Raw genomic sequence first — 20,519 nt, 5'->3', positions numbered from 1 at the left:
GTTCTTCTTGTTTGGATGAAGTAGTTAGAGACTGAAGGCAAAAAACCCAGCTCTGCCCACCATGCTCTGCCCAATGGCACAAGAGGCGAGTTGGCGTGGTACTTGACTGTAATGCATGAAAAGGTGAGAGAAAACACCTGTGTGGTTGAATCCTGGTACTGCCGGTTTTTGAAAAGCTGCATTCAGATACCATCCATTTACAAGTCTTGTGACCATAGCCATTTGATCATTTGATCACAGACACTGTACTGTGTTCATTTGTTTATATGTTACAGAATAATTCCTTCATTGTCAATCTGTAGATAATGTTTTTTAGAATTTATTGGCATTGCAGCGGAGTGCAATGAAGTAACGTTTCTGATTCACTTTAAGCCTAATTCAGTTGAAGATGAATAATTGCTGGTGTACTTCACGTTGTAATTCTTTCCCAATGTTTTTTTTAATATAATGAAATGTGAATTTAATGGTATTCAGCTATTAGTGACTAGCCAGCAAATGACTGTATACCTAAATTAGCACATTCACCAATTAGATTAGAAGGTTAAATTTAAAAGACATGTGAATTGATAATAAGATGTCATGGATAATAAAAGTTAATGACACCAACTGAAACAACTCTGTCACTATGGAAACATAACATCTACCTGAATGAGTTTGCTTTCTTCAGAAGTTCTCAAGTTTCTTTTTGTATTTTTGCTCCAATGAACTCAATTCAGTTCAGCTCAATTTTATTTGTATAGTGCAGGTATAAAAACAGAAAAATGTACATAAACAGTGCATAAATGTCAATCACAAGATAAAACTGAAGCTGGGCAAGGATAACTGTTCATGAGGAGAGACGAGTTGGAAGGCCAATGGGTGATAATGCCAGGCAGGTAACAGGTATGGAGTAGGAACTGAACCAACTGCATCTGGAGGAGGGTGCTCCATCATTCTAATGGCTGCCACTCTGGGGCAGTATAACTTTCAGCTCAAAACAAGAGTTATCTCTGTTGTCCATCCTGAATTGACATATATCTTCCCTTACAGTAAGTCTGTCATATGAAGTCCTCTTCTAGCTGTGTTCTTCACCTTATAGATACTTGATACACACAAAAAAGAAGAATTATATAAAAGCTATAGCAGACAGCAATTTCTTAAGTAGTGCCGAGTCAATGATTAAACATTTTACTTGTGTCAATTGGGTTTTGAATTATTTATCACTTAAACATTTACACAGTAAGCATTTAATACAAGTTAATCTTTTCCAAAATGTTAAGTGTCAATCTTTAATTTTTTTTTCATATTAAAAATACCACATTTGATAACTTTCCACACTGGCATTTTTTGGAGCAATATCTATTCAATGAATTTACATTTTATAATTGCTCCTCTATGTGCTATTTCCCATTGGTGGTGTTGGGTATGTCAATCATGCTGGAAATGCACAAGATCGCACAAGTCTTTGGTTTGTGATACAAAATATGTACGGAAAAAATCTAAAATTAAAACAGAATCAAAATGGTTTTACCATATCAGAGCAAGTCCATGCAGACTGTATCAGGGGCAGTTAGTTCAGGTGACAGCGGCAGTACTAGCTGCATACAGCCCATCTAATAGTGTTTTTATCAGTCTTTGTTATTTCCCCATAAAGTCATGTGCTCCCTTACCTTCATCCAGTGGCTGGTTTGGCCTGTTCATTGTTTCATGTTCTGCCGGATCTGTTGGCTAGCAAATTGGAGATTTTACCTCAGTAAATACAGTGTTAACCATAAAAGCCCCAGGAGTGACTCCTGAATTAATTAAATAAATGAACCTTATAGCAAATGAAATTCTGCTATAAAAAGATATTTGAAAAGTTAGACATGTGATGTAAAAAGCTTCTCACGTACCGTGTCCTTCTTTCTCCTCTCTGAAAGCAAAATAACAGTTCATTATTTAATTACTTGATAACATTTAAAATTGTTCTGAATAACTTTAAAATGTAACATTACATTACCTTTCCTTTATTATTTTCTTGTTTAATCCTTTAACATTGAATATAACCAACCAATTTTTCCTCAAAAATTTTCCATGGTAAATATTTGATTTTGATTACATTACTTTTGATTTTTGAATTGCTCGATTCATTATTAAATATTTAATATGCTAACCACTCATATCTATTGTATAAATACAAGGATTTCAATTCAGAAAATACTGCATCACCATTTACAAGTTTATTAAAAATAAAATTCAAAGTCTTACCAGATAGAGGGAGAAACTTACTTAAAATTAAAACGACTGTCAATATGACAACTGGTACTAATACAAGTAGCACAGTCACAATAATAATGGAAACAGGACTATTTCTTGGTCCACATTCATTGTCCAATGTGTTTGTTCCTGCTGTAATTTCCTGAAGTCCCAAGGACTGGCAACTGTCGCAAAAATAAATATAATAAAAGTTAAAATATCACATAAACCTCAGGGTTATATTTAGTATCAATACACATATAACAATGTTCTGTTTTGCTTTACCCCAGTTTGATTTACTCATCTGGAAAATGATGGTATTTGGGACCAATGCAGGAAACTTACTCTGTGTGTGGTTTGCAGTATGCAGAAAAGAATTCATTTGAAAAGGTTTTATCAGGACAGTCTCCACATTCGGTATTAGTCAATGTTGTTCCTGTGAAAATATATACGGGAAGGTATGTTAAGACATTAAAAATCTCAAAAGACGTTTTCAGAAATGTAGACTTTGAGTTAAGCAAGTTTAATTTTACTAAACAGATATGGATGAAAAAGCCATAGTTCATTTTGTGGAGTTTTTCGATACTATTTCAGTTTTAGTGTATGTTCTTGATTGGCCCAGACAACTTATGTCTGCGATGAAGGATACTCTATATGCCTACAGAAGTTTTTGGTGATCTCCCAGTATTGTGACAAATATATCTGCTTCCTCTGGGTGACCCACATTGTAGGGGCATCCGCCAATCAAAAACATACACTAACCCTGGAACATAAAAAACTCTCAACTGTCCCTTCAAGATATTAATTCAATCCAACCGTTGTGTATGATGAACTGTCCAGGCCTGCAGATGGTGTGTTTCTGCGCAAATGTGCATCCCTTGTTATCAGTCTTAGTGCAGTAGTGGTGATCCAGAGGCCCACAAACTGTGTCAGAGGTGGGGGTGCACTCTCTCTCTGTTTTTAAACCCAAGTCTGTGGAGGAACGGTGAATAAAGACCCATATTAACACATTATTTGAGTATTTCGATAACAGACCTGTTCATCATTCACCATCAAGTCAAAACAGCATATTGAATTTTAATTACTGTAAGAAATCTTTTATATATTATTAAAAAGACAGTCAAGCATGTTGCAAATGGCCATGTCATGAATGAACACCTTAGTTGAATATGAATCTTTTCTCACCTTGGTCACACACTGTACAAGGCAAACAATGAGGCGCACTGTTGGGCACGGCGATGAATGATTTTTGAATGCACGATACACAGGAGGTGCTAGTGTCCTCCGTGCAGAGTTTATAAACTTGTGTCCCTAATCAGAAAAAAGACACAAAACAAAGGCAAAATGTACCCATTTGAAATGACATCTCAATGATGACAAAATAAAGAGCGCCTTCATTTTTTAACCCCTGCAAGCCAAAATCTACTGCATTAGAAGCTTTATTCTGATAAAAGATGGTGACTTACCAGGTGCACACATTGGACAGCACTTCCCATTAATTTTATATTCTGCACTTCCACAGGAATAGGCGAGGCCACAGAACAGGAGCAATAGATATGCCTGAAGCAAATGTATCAGTACAAATTACACTGGAAGCAAAGTCTGGTGCATTCTCCTCCACTGTCTCCTTATTATCAAATCTTAACCGAAATTGTAATGATTTTTGTGACTTTTTTTTGCCCTGAAGCCAGTTGCTCGTTATCCCGCCATTAACACTACTTGAAAAGTTTTGCAGTTTGACAGTTTAACTGAATCCTTTTTTGTATGTGTTTCTGTATGTGTGTGGTGGCAGTTGAAATATCAGTGGTAGAGGTGTGTGAGAGAGAGGGTGGGGAGCTTTAGAGCTTCAGCACCCAGGGGCCCACAGCCTTGCCTACAGGGGACAAAAATGAATTGCCAGGTGGCAGGAAGATATATCTGCGACATGACTATGACAAATGTTACCTCATGATTGTGATAAGGGAGTGTATTATATTGTTATTTGACATTAAACAAAAGCTGAAACGGGGAACAGAAGACAGTCAGAAACAGGAAAGTGTGAGAATGTACTTGTTATAACAGAAGCACCAAAGCTATTCTAAATAAGGTAGTGAGACAAAACTTTAATCTCTTACCATCCATAAAGGGATTTTAAAATGCCACATATCTAATTTCCTCTGAAAGCATATTCCTGTGCACAATAAAACAGACAGTGTTAATTTAACTCCAAGAGGGTCACATGTACAGAGTAAAATGCACTCTATCAAAGTTTAACACTTAATACTTTCCTGTGAGCTTGATAGATGTCCATGTATAATAATTCACAAAATTATGGACAGAATTCTTCCCTTTGTAGAAGTCTTGGTTTCCGCGATCCAGCCTGGTAAAAAACAAAAAAACATGTTAAATAATCCTCATTTTAATTTCATTTCTGCAGTCTTTAACACGAGAGGTTGCAACATAACTAAAAAGATAACTTACACATTTCTATTTAAAATGGTAACTGCTTTTAGAACTTACTCCATTCAAAATTAAAAACTGAATTGTACACTTAAGGGTAGATATTATAGAATGACATTCCTTTTTTTTAAAAATATATATATAGTTAAATTAATCCCAGAAACTGTGGGAAATAAATTTAGATGTACTAAAAAAACACAAGCTCATTGTATGAGGAAAGATATGTAGTTAGAGAGCACAGGCCCAGTGTATATGGGAAAGGAGTGTATCAATGAGCACCAGCTGTCTCCCCCCTAACGTATCATCCGGCTAGCAAAGGAAGAAAGATACAGGTGGACCAAGGTCGACCTAGGCAACCAAAATGTGGGAAATAAATACAAATGTACTCAAAAAACACAAGCCCATTGTTTGGGGAACCGGCAGCAGGGGAACGCTTCATACTAAATAGATACAATAAGAACAAACACGTAATACACACATAATTTCTGCCCTGCTGACTAAGCTGTATAAAGGCGCCTTTGTGAAACTAACGGAAGCTTCTGCCTTTTTTGGAAAATGTGTTATCAGAATATGTGACTTATGATAGAAGGGGGAGGGTGAGACAGGCGGGAGACGAGCACTAGGGAGGGGCTGATAAACAATGGTGTCCAAGAGTTGGGTGTCAGATAAAAATAATGATGTCAACAACATTACGTAATTAACAAAATTAAATGGGAAGTACTGGATTTAAGCTACACAACAGGAGGAGTTAGAAAATGGATATAAGAGGCAGTTGGCCCGAGGGGAGAGTGTCTGAGTGTGTGTGTGCGCGCACATGGTGTGTGTTTTGGGAATGCTTGGAGAATGATCTGATGTATTGTCTTTACTTATGAGTGATTGATAATTGTACTGAACTGCGCAGATCAGCCCGGGTTATTTTATGTAATCTTTGATTTACTAACAATAAACCCAGTTGCATCAGACTCTGAGAAGTGTGCATCTTTTGAAGAAGCATTCAACAGTGTGGAGGAGAGCGACCTCGGCGTTTCTGGCCCAGGCCGGGGCCCGCTTTCTCCCTCCCACATTGAATTGGCGAGCCAGCCAGGAGAGGCTCAAGGAAGCTGAACGCCTGGACAGAACCGCTGACTCTTGGGTTCAACAGTGGCCACAAAACAATAAGGTAAGCGGAGCCTGTTTATAAAATCTGCATGTACTGGTTGAATCTAAGAGCAGTGTGCTTCTGCCCAGGCCTAAGCAAATGCGAGGCCTCTCCTCCAAAGAATCTAAAAACTACAGTAAAAAGCTATGGTAAGAGAAAAAGAGTCTGATGTGATTGTATGTCTGAGTTAAATATTATATGTTTGTGATAAATGTTATGTGTGTTAAATATTATGTGACGAATGGTACGGGTTTGTGATAAGTGCTGCGTGTTTGAAATAACTGTTATGTGCATGAATGAAAAGATATATGTTTGTGATAAATGTTATGTGTTTGTGATGAATGGTACGGGTTTGTGATAAGTGCTGCGTGTTTGAAATAACTGTTATGTGCATGAATGAAAAGAGTGAAGCGTAAGTGTGAGATATGCCGGAGTGTGTGTTAAAGATCCTGATAGTGTGTTGGCTCATTGTCTGTGCTGTGTTTTTGGGAGGTTTGACACATCTGGCGTTAAAACAGCTCAGAAAGTGATAAGTGTTGTGTGAAATACTGTTCTGTCAGTATTAAAGAAGTGTGGCAGGGGAAGGTTAAGAACAGGTGAAGCTGATAGCACACAAGGGGAGCCCAGATTTGCGGGGGCCGTTCTGGGTTGGCGCCTGGGCCGTTCGTGTGTGTGCTCGTGGACCTGCGGGGCCCTCGCTCATTTGGCAGTTTGTCCGTTCACAAAGGGGGCGCATTCAGTCAGTTGTCTTGGGCGATATAGCCGCCGTGCCTTAAGGCAGTGGGATGTTCGGCTGTCTGTGGCGCAGTCTGCCGTGTTGTGCGATATAGCCGCTGGACCGACTAAACGGTGGGTTGTGTGACTGTCTGAAGCCTATTCAGCTCCAGTCGTCGCCCATTTGCCGGCCCAGTGTGTTTTCGCCCAATCGGCGGCTGTTGCATTAACTGCAGCCGGGCCCCTGCTGGTCCGGTGTGTTTTCGCCCAGCCGGTGGCTTGTCTGCGCGCCTGGTGTTCGTTCACTCGGCTGTCTGTTCGGGGCTGCGTTGGCCTGCGGGTGCTCATGTGTCTGGTCTGTTCGCTGGCCTGGGGCGTGTCGCGGCTTAGCTGGGGCCCGACGTTTGATTACATAGGACTTATGTTACTAGCGGTGTTAGCAAATTTGCTGAGGACAGCTGAGGAAACTGTTCTGCGGTGTTACAGAAATGCTGAGGCCCAGCATACTGTCTAGCAGTTTAGAGCAGAAAGAGACCTTGGGAACTGTATGGCAGGTGACAAAAATGCTGAGACAGCAATTGTTACTAGCAGGTGTTAGAGCAAAAGTGCTGAGACACAATGAAAGGGAAACTGTTACTGGCAGGTGTTAGAGCTGAGACACAATTGCTGAGGACGCAGCAATTACTGTTACTAGCAGGTGTTAGAGCAGAACAAAAAAACGTTGCTGTATGGGGGAGGTGCTGAGACAGCAATTGAAAGGGAAACTGTTACTGGCAGGTGTTAGAGCAAGAAAACATTGCTGAGGACCAGCAATTACTGTTTACTTAGCAGAGGGTTGTTAGAGAAGCAAAAAAAAAAAAATAAATATAAAATAAATAAATAATTGCTGAGGGACCAGGGACAATTAAAAGTAGCGTCAAACTGAAAAAGCCTACGGGACGGTGACCCTGGCCAGAAATGTGTAAATGCGCCGGCGCTGGTGTGAATGAGGAGTGAGTTTTGTGAGTCTTAAGCGCTTTGTCAGTCTTACGTGTTGTCTTGTGTATTGTCTTGTGCGCAAAGGTGACCTAACAATTTAATTTGCACAGGGTGTTAATATGAACAGGGGCCCCACCAGTTCAACAGCACTGGAAAAAAAGGAATGTGTAATAAAGGTATTGGTGTGAAGGTTTAAAGTTCAGGAACACAACGGCTGTTCCTTACAAGGGGAAGTAGGCCATATTACTGAAGGCTTCACGTATATGAGTATATGTGCTAGAACATAAATAATATTATTTAACCACGCTAGCATAACAAAAATGCACAATCCTTTGTGGAAATTGGGGTGCGGCCTTGAGATCGGCCTGTGCCTGCTGGGCCTTATCACTCTCGCCATTGTTCTGCCAATTGCTTTGCTTTTATAATCACACACACACACACACACATATATACACATATATATATACGTATATAGAATTCATATATATATATATACATAGTCATGTTTTGAAAAAGCAGCGGGAAATGTATGAAATCTTTATGATTGCTTTGTTATCTAGGCTACAAAATTTGTGAAGCATACGATCAACCCCGATACAGTCAAGACTAGTCTGACAGTGTGTAAGAGGCGCAATATATATATATATATATAGTAATCCTGAAAAATTTAAATAAAGTACTGTGGCCACAAAGGATCAGAATTGATCCTATCTAAGATTACTAGCTGAAGTGTTGATCATGCTGATTCACTCATTATCCGAAAGAGCAAACAGAGCAATTTTCAAAAAACATTTTGTGTGTTTAAATTTTAGTGATGATTCTGACTGCAGCAATGAGGGGATTTTAACTGAAAAGTGGGCATATGAGACGCGTAGATTGAACAGACTTTGTGTGTTTACTGAAGACAAAGAACAGTGGAACGCAATACGCAGTGCAAACTTACACAGGATTGTGTTAGTGGACACAGCATACGCGGCATTGTGAAGAAAATCAACTCAAAAGGTTGCTGTAATTTGCATCAATAACTGTCATATGGGGACATAGAAACACAAGGGTTTAGGACACACAAAGTGTGACATTTTTTAGTCTTGTGGGCCCAGAATAAATATTGTTTTATATTTTAAAGACATAAATATTTTAATTGTGTGATAAGTATTGTTTTATATTATAGAACTATAATCATAGTAACTGAAAGAATTGAAAGAAGTGAAGGAGTTCATAGCTAATAGTGTCAGTGAATGCTTAACTGAAAAGGACAGGGGCTTCCCCGTGAGAAGAGTGACTGAAAATCATAAGCGGCGGGTATTCAAAGCTTGTGGTTTGATCATTAGGAGTGGAATGTCAGGCGACTATTGGGTCGAGCAAAATAATTCTATGAGGAAGCAAAGCTGAGTGACACCAGAAGAGATGCGTGGCAACGTGATGCAGAAAGGCTACAACAGAATGTAAATGAGGATGTTAAAAATGGAGATGAGATGTGGGTGCGAGCAACATGTTTGAAGAGGTAAATGGCAAGTTTAGAGAAAATAATACATGACCAGCAGCGAGAGTTGGATAAAAGGCAACGTGTAATGTTAGGTGTAAGAATACACCTAAAGTTAGCCGTAGAGAAAAAGGCTGACGGGGTAGAAGTAGCAGCCGCGTATGTATCCTTGGCGGATTTACAATCTTGTCAATATCGCGGTAGAGAACCACAACACACAGAGTTGCCGCCGCAAACGCAACAACACAGTTGAAAATACAAAATGATCAGTGTATTATGTGTAAAGGATTTGGCCGTTGCGCCAGACAGCGCCCAATTCGATTCATATAGCCTGCTGGAACAGTGGAAACCAGACATCTATGAGAACCAAAAATAAGAATATTTTAGCCAGTAAATAGCGAGTAATTTTATTACTAAAGGGAGGCGTTTTGTTATTGCAAAGCATTTGTGGGGCGCACACATAGATAGAAAATAAACACCTTAGATACAGTAGAAAAGCTAAATACAAATTTCAGGGACAGTTAAGAAAGAGTAATAACTGTTGAAATTAGATGAACAACATTAAATAGTTTTTTTACAGTGGTGTAAGCAGTGGTTCCCGAATATAAATAAGGCGCCATCATATATTTCTCTTTAAATAAAGAAAATATGTATACAATAATTGAGATTATAAAATAGATTATGTTTATGAACTGCTGTCAAAAATTAATCAGCATCTTAATATATTTGCATTTTATGGAAACAAAATAACTTTTGTACATTGTGGAAAGAGTGTCAGTGTCTTAGAGAACAGCATTGTGTAAATATGAATGGTGTGGACTGTATGGGTGTGGCTGATGCTAGAAGTGTTCGAACACACGCGCCTGCGTCTGTAAACTGTTTTAGCCTGATTGAAACTGAATCTCAAATTATACATGTGCAATTACCTCTGTATATGTGAGAGTAGTGTAGGGTGACTGTGCAGTGATCAATCAATCTACAGATTAGTTCATGTTGTGTCCACACTAATGCAGTTTAAACATTGCACAGTATGTTAAAATAGAAATATGCTGTAATGCATATTGTGATGAGCTATGAGGCTGCAATACAGCAGGTCATGCAGCAGTGTCAGGAGAAGGCAGTGCTGAATTGTTTGGTCTTGGATGTGTCCAATGGTTTTTTTCTCTGTTCCAGTGCACCTGAACAGCCAGTTTTGGTTTACCTTCACTGTGGGTGAAAATAATACAGAACTAAGACAAGGATTCCATAACTTACACATGTTGTTTAATCGAGCAGTGGCTGATGTGTTGGCTCGATGCCCAGGGCTAGAATCTGAGGGGATCCAATATGTTGATGATTTGCTTATCTCATCTCCTGACAAGGAGACTCAAATGCAGGACCTGGGGATACTCCTGCATCATTTGGCCACAGAGGGGTAAAGTGTAATCCTCACAAAGCACAAATTGCACAGAGGAAGTTGTATATTTGGGATATTTAATTTCACAGGGGAATAAAAAACTGGCTGCTGACCACACTGAGGCAATAAGCATGTGCACTCGCCCAAACACCATTTTGGGGGTACATAAAATTATGAGATTATTTAACTTTTGTTGGTTGCATATTTCAAATTACTTTAAAATTGTATAACCACTGAATGATTTATTGCAAGGGGCAGGAGGGCCCCATGATGCAATTGAGTGGATGTCGAACTGTGAGGTGGCATTCGCCACTTTGAAGCAAAAACTGTGTGGCCGTTCACTTTGTTCACTCATGGTTTGGGGGGGCATATGTCTGTGGTGCTCACACAGAAGCACGGGGACCGGCAGCGGCTGGTTGCCTATTTTTCATCCAGGCTGGATGCTTACAGGACGGGGCTACGGATGCTGTAAGGCAAGCGCTGCCACTGATAGGAACACTAGATGTGGACCTTGTCGTGCCTCACGCAATCCTTGATATTTTGTCAGAAAAATAAAAAATCTTCTGTAGTCCACGTGGACAGGTGAAATGACTAAATTAAGTACAAACATCCATAAAAATTGAGCGCACTTCGGAGGAGTTCTGTCATAAATAGGGAATTTCATTATTTAAAAATGTGTGGAACCCAATAAGAACCAGGATACGAAATGATTGCAATGTCTGATAAATTTTCCTCTGTTAAACATGCATCTAAAACAAATAGTGATTTTCTCAAGCAAAATGACTTTTATGTTAGATGTATCAAAATAGAACGCAGCAGATATTCATTTGGCATTACACCAGATTATGTGTAGGAACACTGAATCACAGCTTCCAGGACAGCTCTGGAAGCATGATGAAAAAACAGGAGGGAAGTAGAGGATTGATGAGAATGAAATTAAAACCTCACATTAAAAAAAAAAAAAAAAAAAGGAAGTCATGCTATGAAAGTAGTTTTGTTAAAAACAAAAGGATGAAGTGAAGTGTGATAGAGAACAAACCTGCTTATTGTGTTTTACTATATGAAATGTATTTTTATGTGTTAATAACAAAACTATGTATGTAACTAATTGTGCAAAATAGAAAGATACTGGGAATGAGAAATCTTCGAGGAGGAAGATATGTGGATGAGCTAAGGGAGTCAGATATATAGTTCTGGGCGTCCCGCCAAGTTTCAACTGCAACAATTTTTGGTACAAAAGGGAGATAAGAAGCTTGCTACAGGTGTCTGAGAAGGTCACGAATATGTTAACATGATTTAAGGGCCATTAATGCCATAGTGGACGTACCTGTAGTGAAGTACCTGTAGTTCCAGACCCACACACGCTGTTGTCCAACATTCCACCCGACGGTACACAGTTATTGATCTATGTTCTGCATTTTTCAGCGTGCCCTTACATCCAGCGTCATAATATTTGTTTGCATTTACGTATCAAGGCCAACAATATACATACACCAGAATGCCACAGGGCTATTGCGAAAGCCCCTCAGTATTCAATAGAGTGTTAGCACAAGACCTGCAACATTTAGATATACCAAGCACACTGATCCAATATGTAGACGATTTGTTAATTTGCAGCCCCACTAAAGACCAATGTGAGCAGAACTCGTTTGCCGTGTTAACAGCATTGGCAGCAGGAGGGCATAAAGTCAGTAAAGACAAACTGCAATTTTGCCAACAAACGGTTGAATATATGGGTAGGCAATTGAGTGGGGATAAAAGGCACATTGCGTCATCACACATTGAGGCCATAGCAAAGGCACCTAAGCCAGAAACAGTTGGACAGATGCTGTCCTTTTTAGGAATGGCAGGGTATAGCAGACCGTGGATTTGTGATTACGCAGTCATTACATCACCGCTACGCTCAATGATTAAAGCCGCAGGGCAAACCAGCGGTGCAGCATTACTGACCTGGACTGAGGAGGGAGAAGGGGCTTTTCAGGCCCTAAAACAACACATGCAGACAACCCCAGCTCTTGGAAATCCTGACTACAGCAAACCGTTTCATCTGTACGTTGCTGAGCGTTCAGGATTTGCGTGTGCAGTACTGATGCAAGACACGCCCACAGGCAAACAACCACTAGCCTATTACAGTACAAAATTAGATACAGTAGAACAGGGACTGCCACCGTGCTATCAAGGCTTAGCGGCAGCCACCTTCGCCTATCAGAAGGCGTCCGTTTTGACAATGGGCCACCCAGTGATCCTGTACACGTCCCACCAACTACACGCACTGTTGACCAGCTCGCGATTCGTTCTAACTCAAGCCAGAAAAACAGGGTATGAAACAATTCTATCCGCACCAGACATTACCATCCAACGATGCACAATAGTTAACCCAGCCACAAGAATGGTTCTACCCACAGACGGCACACCACATGACTGTGTACAGACGACAGACACTTTTCTCAAAGCCCGAGAAGACTTACACAATCAACCTATCACAGCAGACCTTACATTGTTTGTGGACGGTTCGTGCTATAGAGACGAGAAGGGAAACCATGCGGGTTATGGGGTAGTACAGTTAAACGCGGACGATACGTCTTTTTCCGAAGTGCAAGCCGTAGAGGTAGCACAGCCATGTTCTGCTCAGTTAGCAGAAATAAAGGCCTTAACAGCGGCATGCAGACTAGCGGCGGGAAAGCGCACCAACATTTACACAGACTCAGCTTATGCTTATGGCGTTTGTCATGTCTACGGTACCATTTGGAAACAGAGAGGATTTCATAGGGCAGACGGTACAGCTATAACACACGGAGAAGCAATCTCCGATCTGCTGGAAGCCATGAAGCTTCCTGCAGCGTTAGCCATCATAAAATGCCCGGCGCATCAGAAAACAAACACTAATAGCACAGGGAAACAATCTGGCAGACGAGGTAGCACGCCGCGCAGCAGTGGGGCCTACCCCCATGGGAGCACTGATAGCAGAAGACCCGGCCCCTACAGGGAACGTGCTCTCCCTCATTGAGGCGCAAGACAAAGCGAGTGTATATGAAATAACTAAATGGGTAAAAAGGGGGGCAGTGAAAACAAAGGACGGCCCACACAGAGGGCTGTGGCGAGGGCCAGCAGGACATTTTGTAGCTCCTATATCCGTGGTCCGAACATTGATCAAAGATGCGCATGGTCAAGACCATTGCGCAAGGGGGGACGTGGTCAAACGTATTCAGAATGCCTGGTGGTCACCTTATTTGGCAACAATGGTAGACCAGGCACTCAATGATTGCGAAGTTTGCGCGACATACAATAACAGGAAAGCATTTTCAGCGCCACCACCTGATGGACCATTCAGACACTTAATGATAGATTACGTGGACATGATTGAACGGGTCCAAAATAAAAGGCACATGCTAGTGGTGGTGGATAGATTCAGTAGATGGGTAGAAGCAGCACCCACAAGTAGCCCAGATGCTAAATCAGTCGCAAAATTTCTGTGCAAAGAAGTGTTTCCTAGATTCGGGATCCCAGATAAGATTAGCTCAGACAATGGACCACATTTTGTAGCTGAAATGATAAAAGTCATAATGAAAATGTTGGGAGTCAGACAAAGATTTGGGTGTGTATATCACCCGCAGTCGCAAGGAATGGTGGAAAGAGCAAACGGCAGCCTAAAAGCAAAAATCGCCAAGATATGTGCAGATAGCACAATCAACTGGGTGGACGCACTACCACTGGCACTAATGAGCATGAGAATGCAGACTAACAGAAGCACGCATCTAACCCCACATGAAATGCTAACAGGAAGACCCATGCCAGTGCCGTACCTTCGTGGCCCATACAATGGGCCGGCACTGGAACAGCTTGAGAAAGAATTGTCAAGCTATGTACAGCATCTAACTGTAATACACAAGACCATTTTCCAACAGGTAAAAGGTGCCACCGAAGAAAGAACGAGCGACATCGCCAAGGATCTGAGAAAGATACGCCCAGGAGACTGGGTGTATATCAAAACATTCAAAAGAAAGTGGAGTGAACCCAGGCGTGAAGGACCATTCAAAGTTGTCTTGGCAACTCCTACTGCACTTAAGGTTGAAGGTAAAACTGTGTGGTTCCACCTTAACCATTGCTGTAGGGCACGAGGGCCAGAGCGCACATTAGACGAGGTAAGGAGGGACTTACGGGGAATAGAGGAGGAAGTAGATGGGGAAGCAGGACAAGGACCCTCTGAGGAAAGGCAGGATGAGGAAGGTGCACCTTCAGAGAGCAGGGAACCCTCAGGGGGTGGTGAAGCGTAGAGAAAGGCAAAAGCAAGGGAAGAGGGCGTGGAGAGCAGTAGTAATAAGGCCCCTGTGGCTGTTGTTAATATGCCCGGTAATAGCCGCTACATCCATCAAACAAGACATCAGTAAAACCGCAAAGGGAAAGGGGCTAAATGACATACAGGCAGACCTACCATTAATGATGGAAAAACACCTCACACCGTTAAGACAGTCCAACATGTTTTACCAATGGATGGAATATTCTGCAAGGGAAGTAACTGAGGAAACATGCATCACATGCTACAACCGCGGTACAAAAAGAATACCCCACGTGAAACCACTACCATTTACACAAAGGGAATGCAAAGGGACAGAAACTCAAATATGCCACTTGGAATGTCTGCTGTACTACATGGCAAAAGGACCAAAGCACCTAAAACCCGAGCCGCTTGAAATAGATGGGAAACGCAAACCAGCGGTGCCAATACTGAACAGCGACACAATGACTGATGGCTATGTGCGTACCGCGAGTGGAACGCGGTGGATGAACATAAGCAAATGTCGAGACATTCTTATCCCTGTAGACGAGACAATGGCAGAAATGGTACCACCAGCTATAGTAAACGAGGGGATTGAGTTCCCAATTTGTGTAGCTCAGAACCTTATCCCACAAATGGGACCCAGCGGACCTACTCTCCGGTACAGATATGCAGCAGACCCACAAGTCAACTGTGGTAAGTGGGACTGGAAATCTAATCGGGGCTGCACAACATCGGATGTGGCACCAATCAAATGCCGAGAGGTAGTTGACAGCTATGGATATGTATCCCGGCAGGTGGACGCCACAGGAGCGATACTGCAGGTTGTAATCACTGTGCCAGACTTTACAGGGGGAACTCGCCCATTAGCAGACGTATATTGGTACTGCGGTAATGGTACAAAGCTTAGAGCCACTTTGAAACAAGGTTGGAAGGGTATATGCGCTCCGGTAGGTTTGACGGGGCGATTGACCGTAATGAAGCCACGAGATCCAACAAGGAAAATGAAAAGAGGAGTGAAAGAGTGGGTTGAAGACAGTGAGGTGAGCGTGAATTGGGCCGGAATACCTGTAAATATACCAAGGAGCCATAGAATACTAGGATTAGACTCCTCTGATAATCTTATAGCGTTTTTACCCTGGGTACAGATAAAAAGAAACGTTGAATGGATCAACTATTTATGGTACAACCAGCAGAGATTCATTAATCACACTGTAGCAGCTCTGCAAGGGATATCAGAACAGCTGCACGCCACCTCACTCGTGACAGTACAAAATAGGCTAATACTTGATACAATGTTAGCTGAGGAGCAGGGGGTGTGTGAGAGTATTGGGGACGAATGCTGTACAGTCATTCCAATGCACACAGGAAAAGGGGGTAATATAACAACTGCATTAGAGGCATTGGAAAATTTAAGAAATGAACATGTAAAAAACACAAGGGGGGAATCCAGAGAAGGGTCATGGTGGGACTGGCTTAACATGCCATCATGGAAAACGGCTTTGGTAAAGATAGGGGTGGTCATGGGGACAGTACTGTTGATGTTGTTGTTTGCTACATGCTGTGTGATTCCTCTGATACAGTCTATGGTCAAGAGAATGATAGCTGCAGTGACTGGACAATTCCCACTGGTTACTGAACCAGACTCGGAAGCCCTCCTCCCTGAACTGGTAGCTGAAGAAGGACCTATGGTGGAGGAGGAACTGTCACCGAGGGGGGAAGAACCACTGCATGAGATTCAATATGGTACAGGGGAAGGGGGATGTTTTGTTGTAATTGTCTTTCAAACAGGACCGAACGAGTATTGCGATCAACAAGGAAACCCGGTGAACGCCAGAGGTGGACCCTTGGACTGTCCGTTTGGAAACCCACTGTGCGAATGGGGAGTGAGAGCAGGTGCCGGATGGGAGTGTTGGGACCACCACCCACAAGCCGCTCGCGCGGTCAGGGATCCCCAGTTCTGGGACGCCTATGCCAGAGAGATCTGGAACATAGGTCCCGGGGACGAGGGGGACGGCCTGCCTGATGAAGAATAAAAGAAACCCCAGTCACTGTGCATCGAATGTGCTAGCAACCTCTCCACAGTGATGACCCTCTACGGTATGTAAAGCACCTGGGTTGAAGAAACATGCTTTGACCAAAAACTTCACAAGATGATACAAGGACACACCATTAGCAAGAGTATCTGAGTGATGTGCTAGTAACCTCTCCTCAGTATACAAAGTGCCAGACTACAGCTTGCAAAGAGCTAAACTGGACGAAGTAGATGACCAGGCCGCGGAAAAAGAGAAACAAACGGGGAACGGCAATCAAGATATCAACATAGCTGAGCACATATGGACTGATTGATCAAGAAGAAAACCGACCAGAATCATGATAAAAAGATCCATGTGACCATTTTATATAATTGTGTAATTATAAGCACATGTAACCCGTGGCTGATCTTATTACAAGTATATTCAGGCTTGAGCACGCAGTATGTATGTAAAATATGTGTTAGAGGGGAGGATCGGGGCTCACTGAATTTTGTTGAGAAAACACTAACCACGCTTTGCCCCACTGATGTTGTCTAGGCACCCCAGGCGGCACAGAAAGACTTCTATCCACCAGCATCAGCAGCGGTAAATAATCCTCATTTTAATTTCATTTCTGCATTCTCTCTCCAGTCTTTAACACGAGAGGTTGCAACATAACTAAAAAGATAACTTACACATTTCTATTTAAAATGGTAACTGCTTTTAGAACTTACTCCATTCAAAATTAAAAACTGAATTGTACACTTAAGGGTAGATATTATAAAATGACATTCCTTTTTAAAAAAAATATATATATAGTTAAATTAATCCCAGAAACCCCTTAGTTCCAACCATGGGAAAACATGTTGTAGTGACCCAAGTGAGGACTGAATGGACCCACAGTGACCTGAACGTGCTGAACTTTGTCTCTGGAACCCCTTGCCATTTTTTGATCATATGACTAAAATTCCATAACTCCTGAGGGAAAACAAATTCTACCAACCACACAAAAACAATATAACAGGCAATAGGTCTACACATTTTTCATGTTATTTGGATTCCGGAACAACCCATAAAGCTATGAAATGATAAAATTATTATAACAGATATAATAGTAATGATGTTACTTGCTCATTTGTTAATTACTATTTACCATTTCATACAGAATAGGATGTCACACTCCCACAGAGCAAAGTTCAACTGAAAGTGAAAGTAGCCTAGATTGGAATAAATCAAACCTACCGTTGTTTCACTTTGTTCGCAAACAAAGACAGGCTACAACTTCAGTTAATTTGATCATACATTACAGATATTTTTATCACGTTTTTTTTTTACCTGTCCTATCGGACAACTGGAAGAGCCATTCCACTTGTCTGATCACAAAGTTTGCTTGTCCCGGACAAGCGTTAATGTCGAGCTCGGCATAACCTAATAAACCAGAATAAATTTAAGACTCACCGGACTCGCCAGCGCATTAAGAACCATTTGTCCTTGGAATCTGTACTTAGTTTGAAACTAACTTAGCTATATATATATATTTTTAAATATTTTTTTTTACTTCTGCGTAGGGGTTGTGCGGAAGGGCGCAAGCGGACGTCACGTGGTACCTCCAAGAATTTAAAAGCGCGTAGTTTCCTCAGAGCGAGAGCGGCTCTTTGACCCTGTGGACATGGGATCATGGGATGCATAGTCTCCATAAATTTTCATGCTTTAGGAATCCAGGAGCTCCGAAGGCTGTCTTCAGTGTTCGTCTATCTGGAAGGTTCCTTTACGAAAGGGTAATCAATTAATGAAATAAAATATATATTTATGTTGCCTAAAAATGTATATTTTGGAAATAATGTAGCCTGTGTTGTAATTATAGCCGACAATGCATTAATAAACGAGAAGATAATGTAACAAAACCTTTCCAAAATAATCCGATGATATCTGTTACTTAGCAACGCTGACAACAAAGTAGAATCGTCGGTTCAATGCTCTTCTAGTTCTGCATTCAGTTAAAACCACCGCTTGTTTGGTAACCTACACTTTGACGGTATATTCGTCCCGTTCAAACTAAATGTCCAGTCAAATGCTTTTTGGGAGTCATTTTAAAATTCCTTATACAGGTCAGTGTGGAGAGCAGCTTATTTAGCCTTCCAGATGAATAAGCATTAAAAAATAATAATAATAATAATAATAATAATAATAATATATATATGCTGCAAATGAAATCTAAAAGTATTATTGCATGTAAATTGTTATTTTCATAATTTCAGCCAGTTGCCAGACCAAAAATATTGACAGTGCATTTAATGTTCATTAAAGTCTACTTTCTTTTCTTTTCTTTTTTTTTTTGCTGTGAACTGCTAGGCTGTTGGATATGCATTTAGTTATGAAATGGGGAATGTGATTATCAGTGGAAGCACTTCCTATAGATGACGGGTATCTGCATACACATTTTGATGTGTTGTTCTTTACATGCTAGATAGTATTGAATAATATTTCCTCTGTACAGGGCCAGTCAATACTCATGAATACTCCTGGTGCAGAAAATCACTGGATGTGTAAATGTTGCAGTTGTAGCTACATGCACCGGTTTGGTGCTTTCTGTACTCAGGGGAACTCTTTCCAGGGGCAATGATGGCAGCTGTGCAGGAGAAGATCCCGTTGAGAAGGCAAAAGACAGCCCACTGGAGTGGAGTGAAAACTCAAAGCCTGCAGCCACAGATACCATGCTGGGCCCTGTCAAACTCACACAGCAAGGTGACCAAAGAATTATAATGGATAAAGAACTGGGCTTGTAACTCAAAGGTTGCAGGGTTGCTTATGTCTTACTTATGTGGGCAACATAGCTCGGGAGGTAAGAGCGCTTGTCTGGCAGTCGGAGGGTTGCCGGTTCGATCCCCCACCCCGGGCATGTCGAAGTGTCCCTGAGCAAGACACCTAACCCCTAATTGCTCTGGTGAATGTGAGGCATCAATTGTAAAGCACTTTGGATAAAAGCGCTATATAAATGCAGTCCATTTACCATTTACCAAAACTGCTTAAGTATATATCCAACTGTATAAATGGATGCTATGTAATGAAGCAAAAAAAAGTTGCTTAGGACGAGCAACTGCTAAATGCCAGTAATGGAATGTTAATATTTTTCCTCGCTGTATCATTTGTCTTGCGCAGACAGTCAGTGTCTGAAGTGTCCCAACACTTCAACCAACCGTCTCAAACCCAGTAAGTCTGCACTCTTCACAAGATGAAAGTTCACCTACATATAGCTGATCTCCAAATATCAGTTGTAATCTTATCTTCTGTGTCGCTGCTTTAACTGCACAATCATAGCATGATATCACAGGCTTAATAAGATACACTAAAGCATCAAGGTGGCTGGGAGATAATTAGATTAATCCAAAATGATGAGCTAGCTCTAGCTTTGCCCTGGCTATGTTTAAAGAAACCACCCAGAGGAAGACAAAGCCAAAATCCGGTGTTTTTAGGAAACCTGTAACTACATCAACTATTTTAATGTCCCTGAAAATAACCAGTGTACAACCAAAGCTTCCTTATAAATATGTGCAATTAAATAATCATGATCTACTTATAAAAAATATTAAACGGATGCTGTTTCTTGTTAACCCTGTCTTCGACAACACTGTGCTCAGACCCGTATCAAGGGTGTAAAGTGCTGAAAACAAGTAAATCATTCACATGTACAGAATTTGGTGGTGTGATTTTTATTACCAGTCTGTCACCATTTGTATTTAGAATTTCATGTGTGTTACATAGGAAATTGAGCAATGTTGCATTTAAGCCTGCAGGTGTTTGAGTCGTCAAAGGGAAATTGTAAGTTCTTCTTGTTTGGATGAAGTAGTTGGAGAGACTGAAGGCAA

At 41.2% G+C, this 20,519-nt stretch overlaps 2 protein-coding genes and 1 long non-coding RNA gene across 24 annotated transcripts in view; 2 read left to right on the top strand and 1 right to left on the bottom strand.

Moving 5' to 3' along the window:
- LOC135235340 (tumor necrosis factor receptor superfamily member 14-like) overlaps nucleotides 1–18,438 on the bottom strand; it is a 74,557-nt gene extending 56,119 nt beyond the window's left edge. For 5 of the 22 annotated variants that reach the window (XR_010324344.1, XR_010324345.1, XM_064300743.1 and 2 more), the window contains exons 1-4: nucleotides 18,112–18,423; nucleotides 4,487–4,573; nucleotides 4,329–4,389; nucleotides 3,681–3,774 (exon numbers count right to left, since the gene is read on the bottom strand). Coding sequence is in view for 14 of the 22 variants with exons in the window: in XM_064300743.1 (XP_064156813.1) it covers nucleotides 3,681–3,774; nucleotides 4,329–4,389; nucleotides 4,487–4,573; nucleotides 18,112–18,128 (259 nt within the window). In the remaining 8 variants the exon portion in view is untranslated. Of the gene's footprint in view, nucleotides 1–711; nucleotides 1,082–1,649; nucleotides 1,708–1,871; nucleotides 2,400–2,559; nucleotides 2,651–3,030; nucleotides 3,187–3,399; nucleotides 3,526–3,680; nucleotides 3,775–4,328; nucleotides 4,390–4,486; nucleotides 4,574–18,111 lie in introns of those variants that run through there. The other 17 variants (XR_010324346.1, XR_010324347.1, XR_010324349.1 and 14 more) reach the window with 15 other exon arrangements.
- LOC135235342 (agrin-like) overlaps nucleotides 1–20,519 on the top strand; it is a 334,070-nt gene that overhangs the window by 237,645 nt on the left and 75,906 nt on the right. The window lies entirely within an intron of this gene.
- Nucleotides 18,850–20,347, top strand: LOC135235344 (uncharacterized). Its single transcript, XR_010324354.1, has 2 exons — nucleotides 18,850–19,398; nucleotides 19,813–20,347. It is a non-coding gene; the product is annotated as an uncharacterized LOC135235344 (long non-coding RNA).

Source organism: Anguilla rostrata, chromosome 11 (assembly GCF_018555375.3).
Source record: "Anguilla rostrata isolate EN2019 chromosome 11, ASM1855537v3, whole genome shotgun sequence".
NCBI classification, from domain to species: domain Eukaryota; kingdom Metazoa; phylum Chordata; class Actinopteri; order Anguilliformes; family Anguillidae; genus Anguilla; species Anguilla rostrata.
This window is presented reverse-complemented; position numbering and strand designations above follow the sequence as displayed.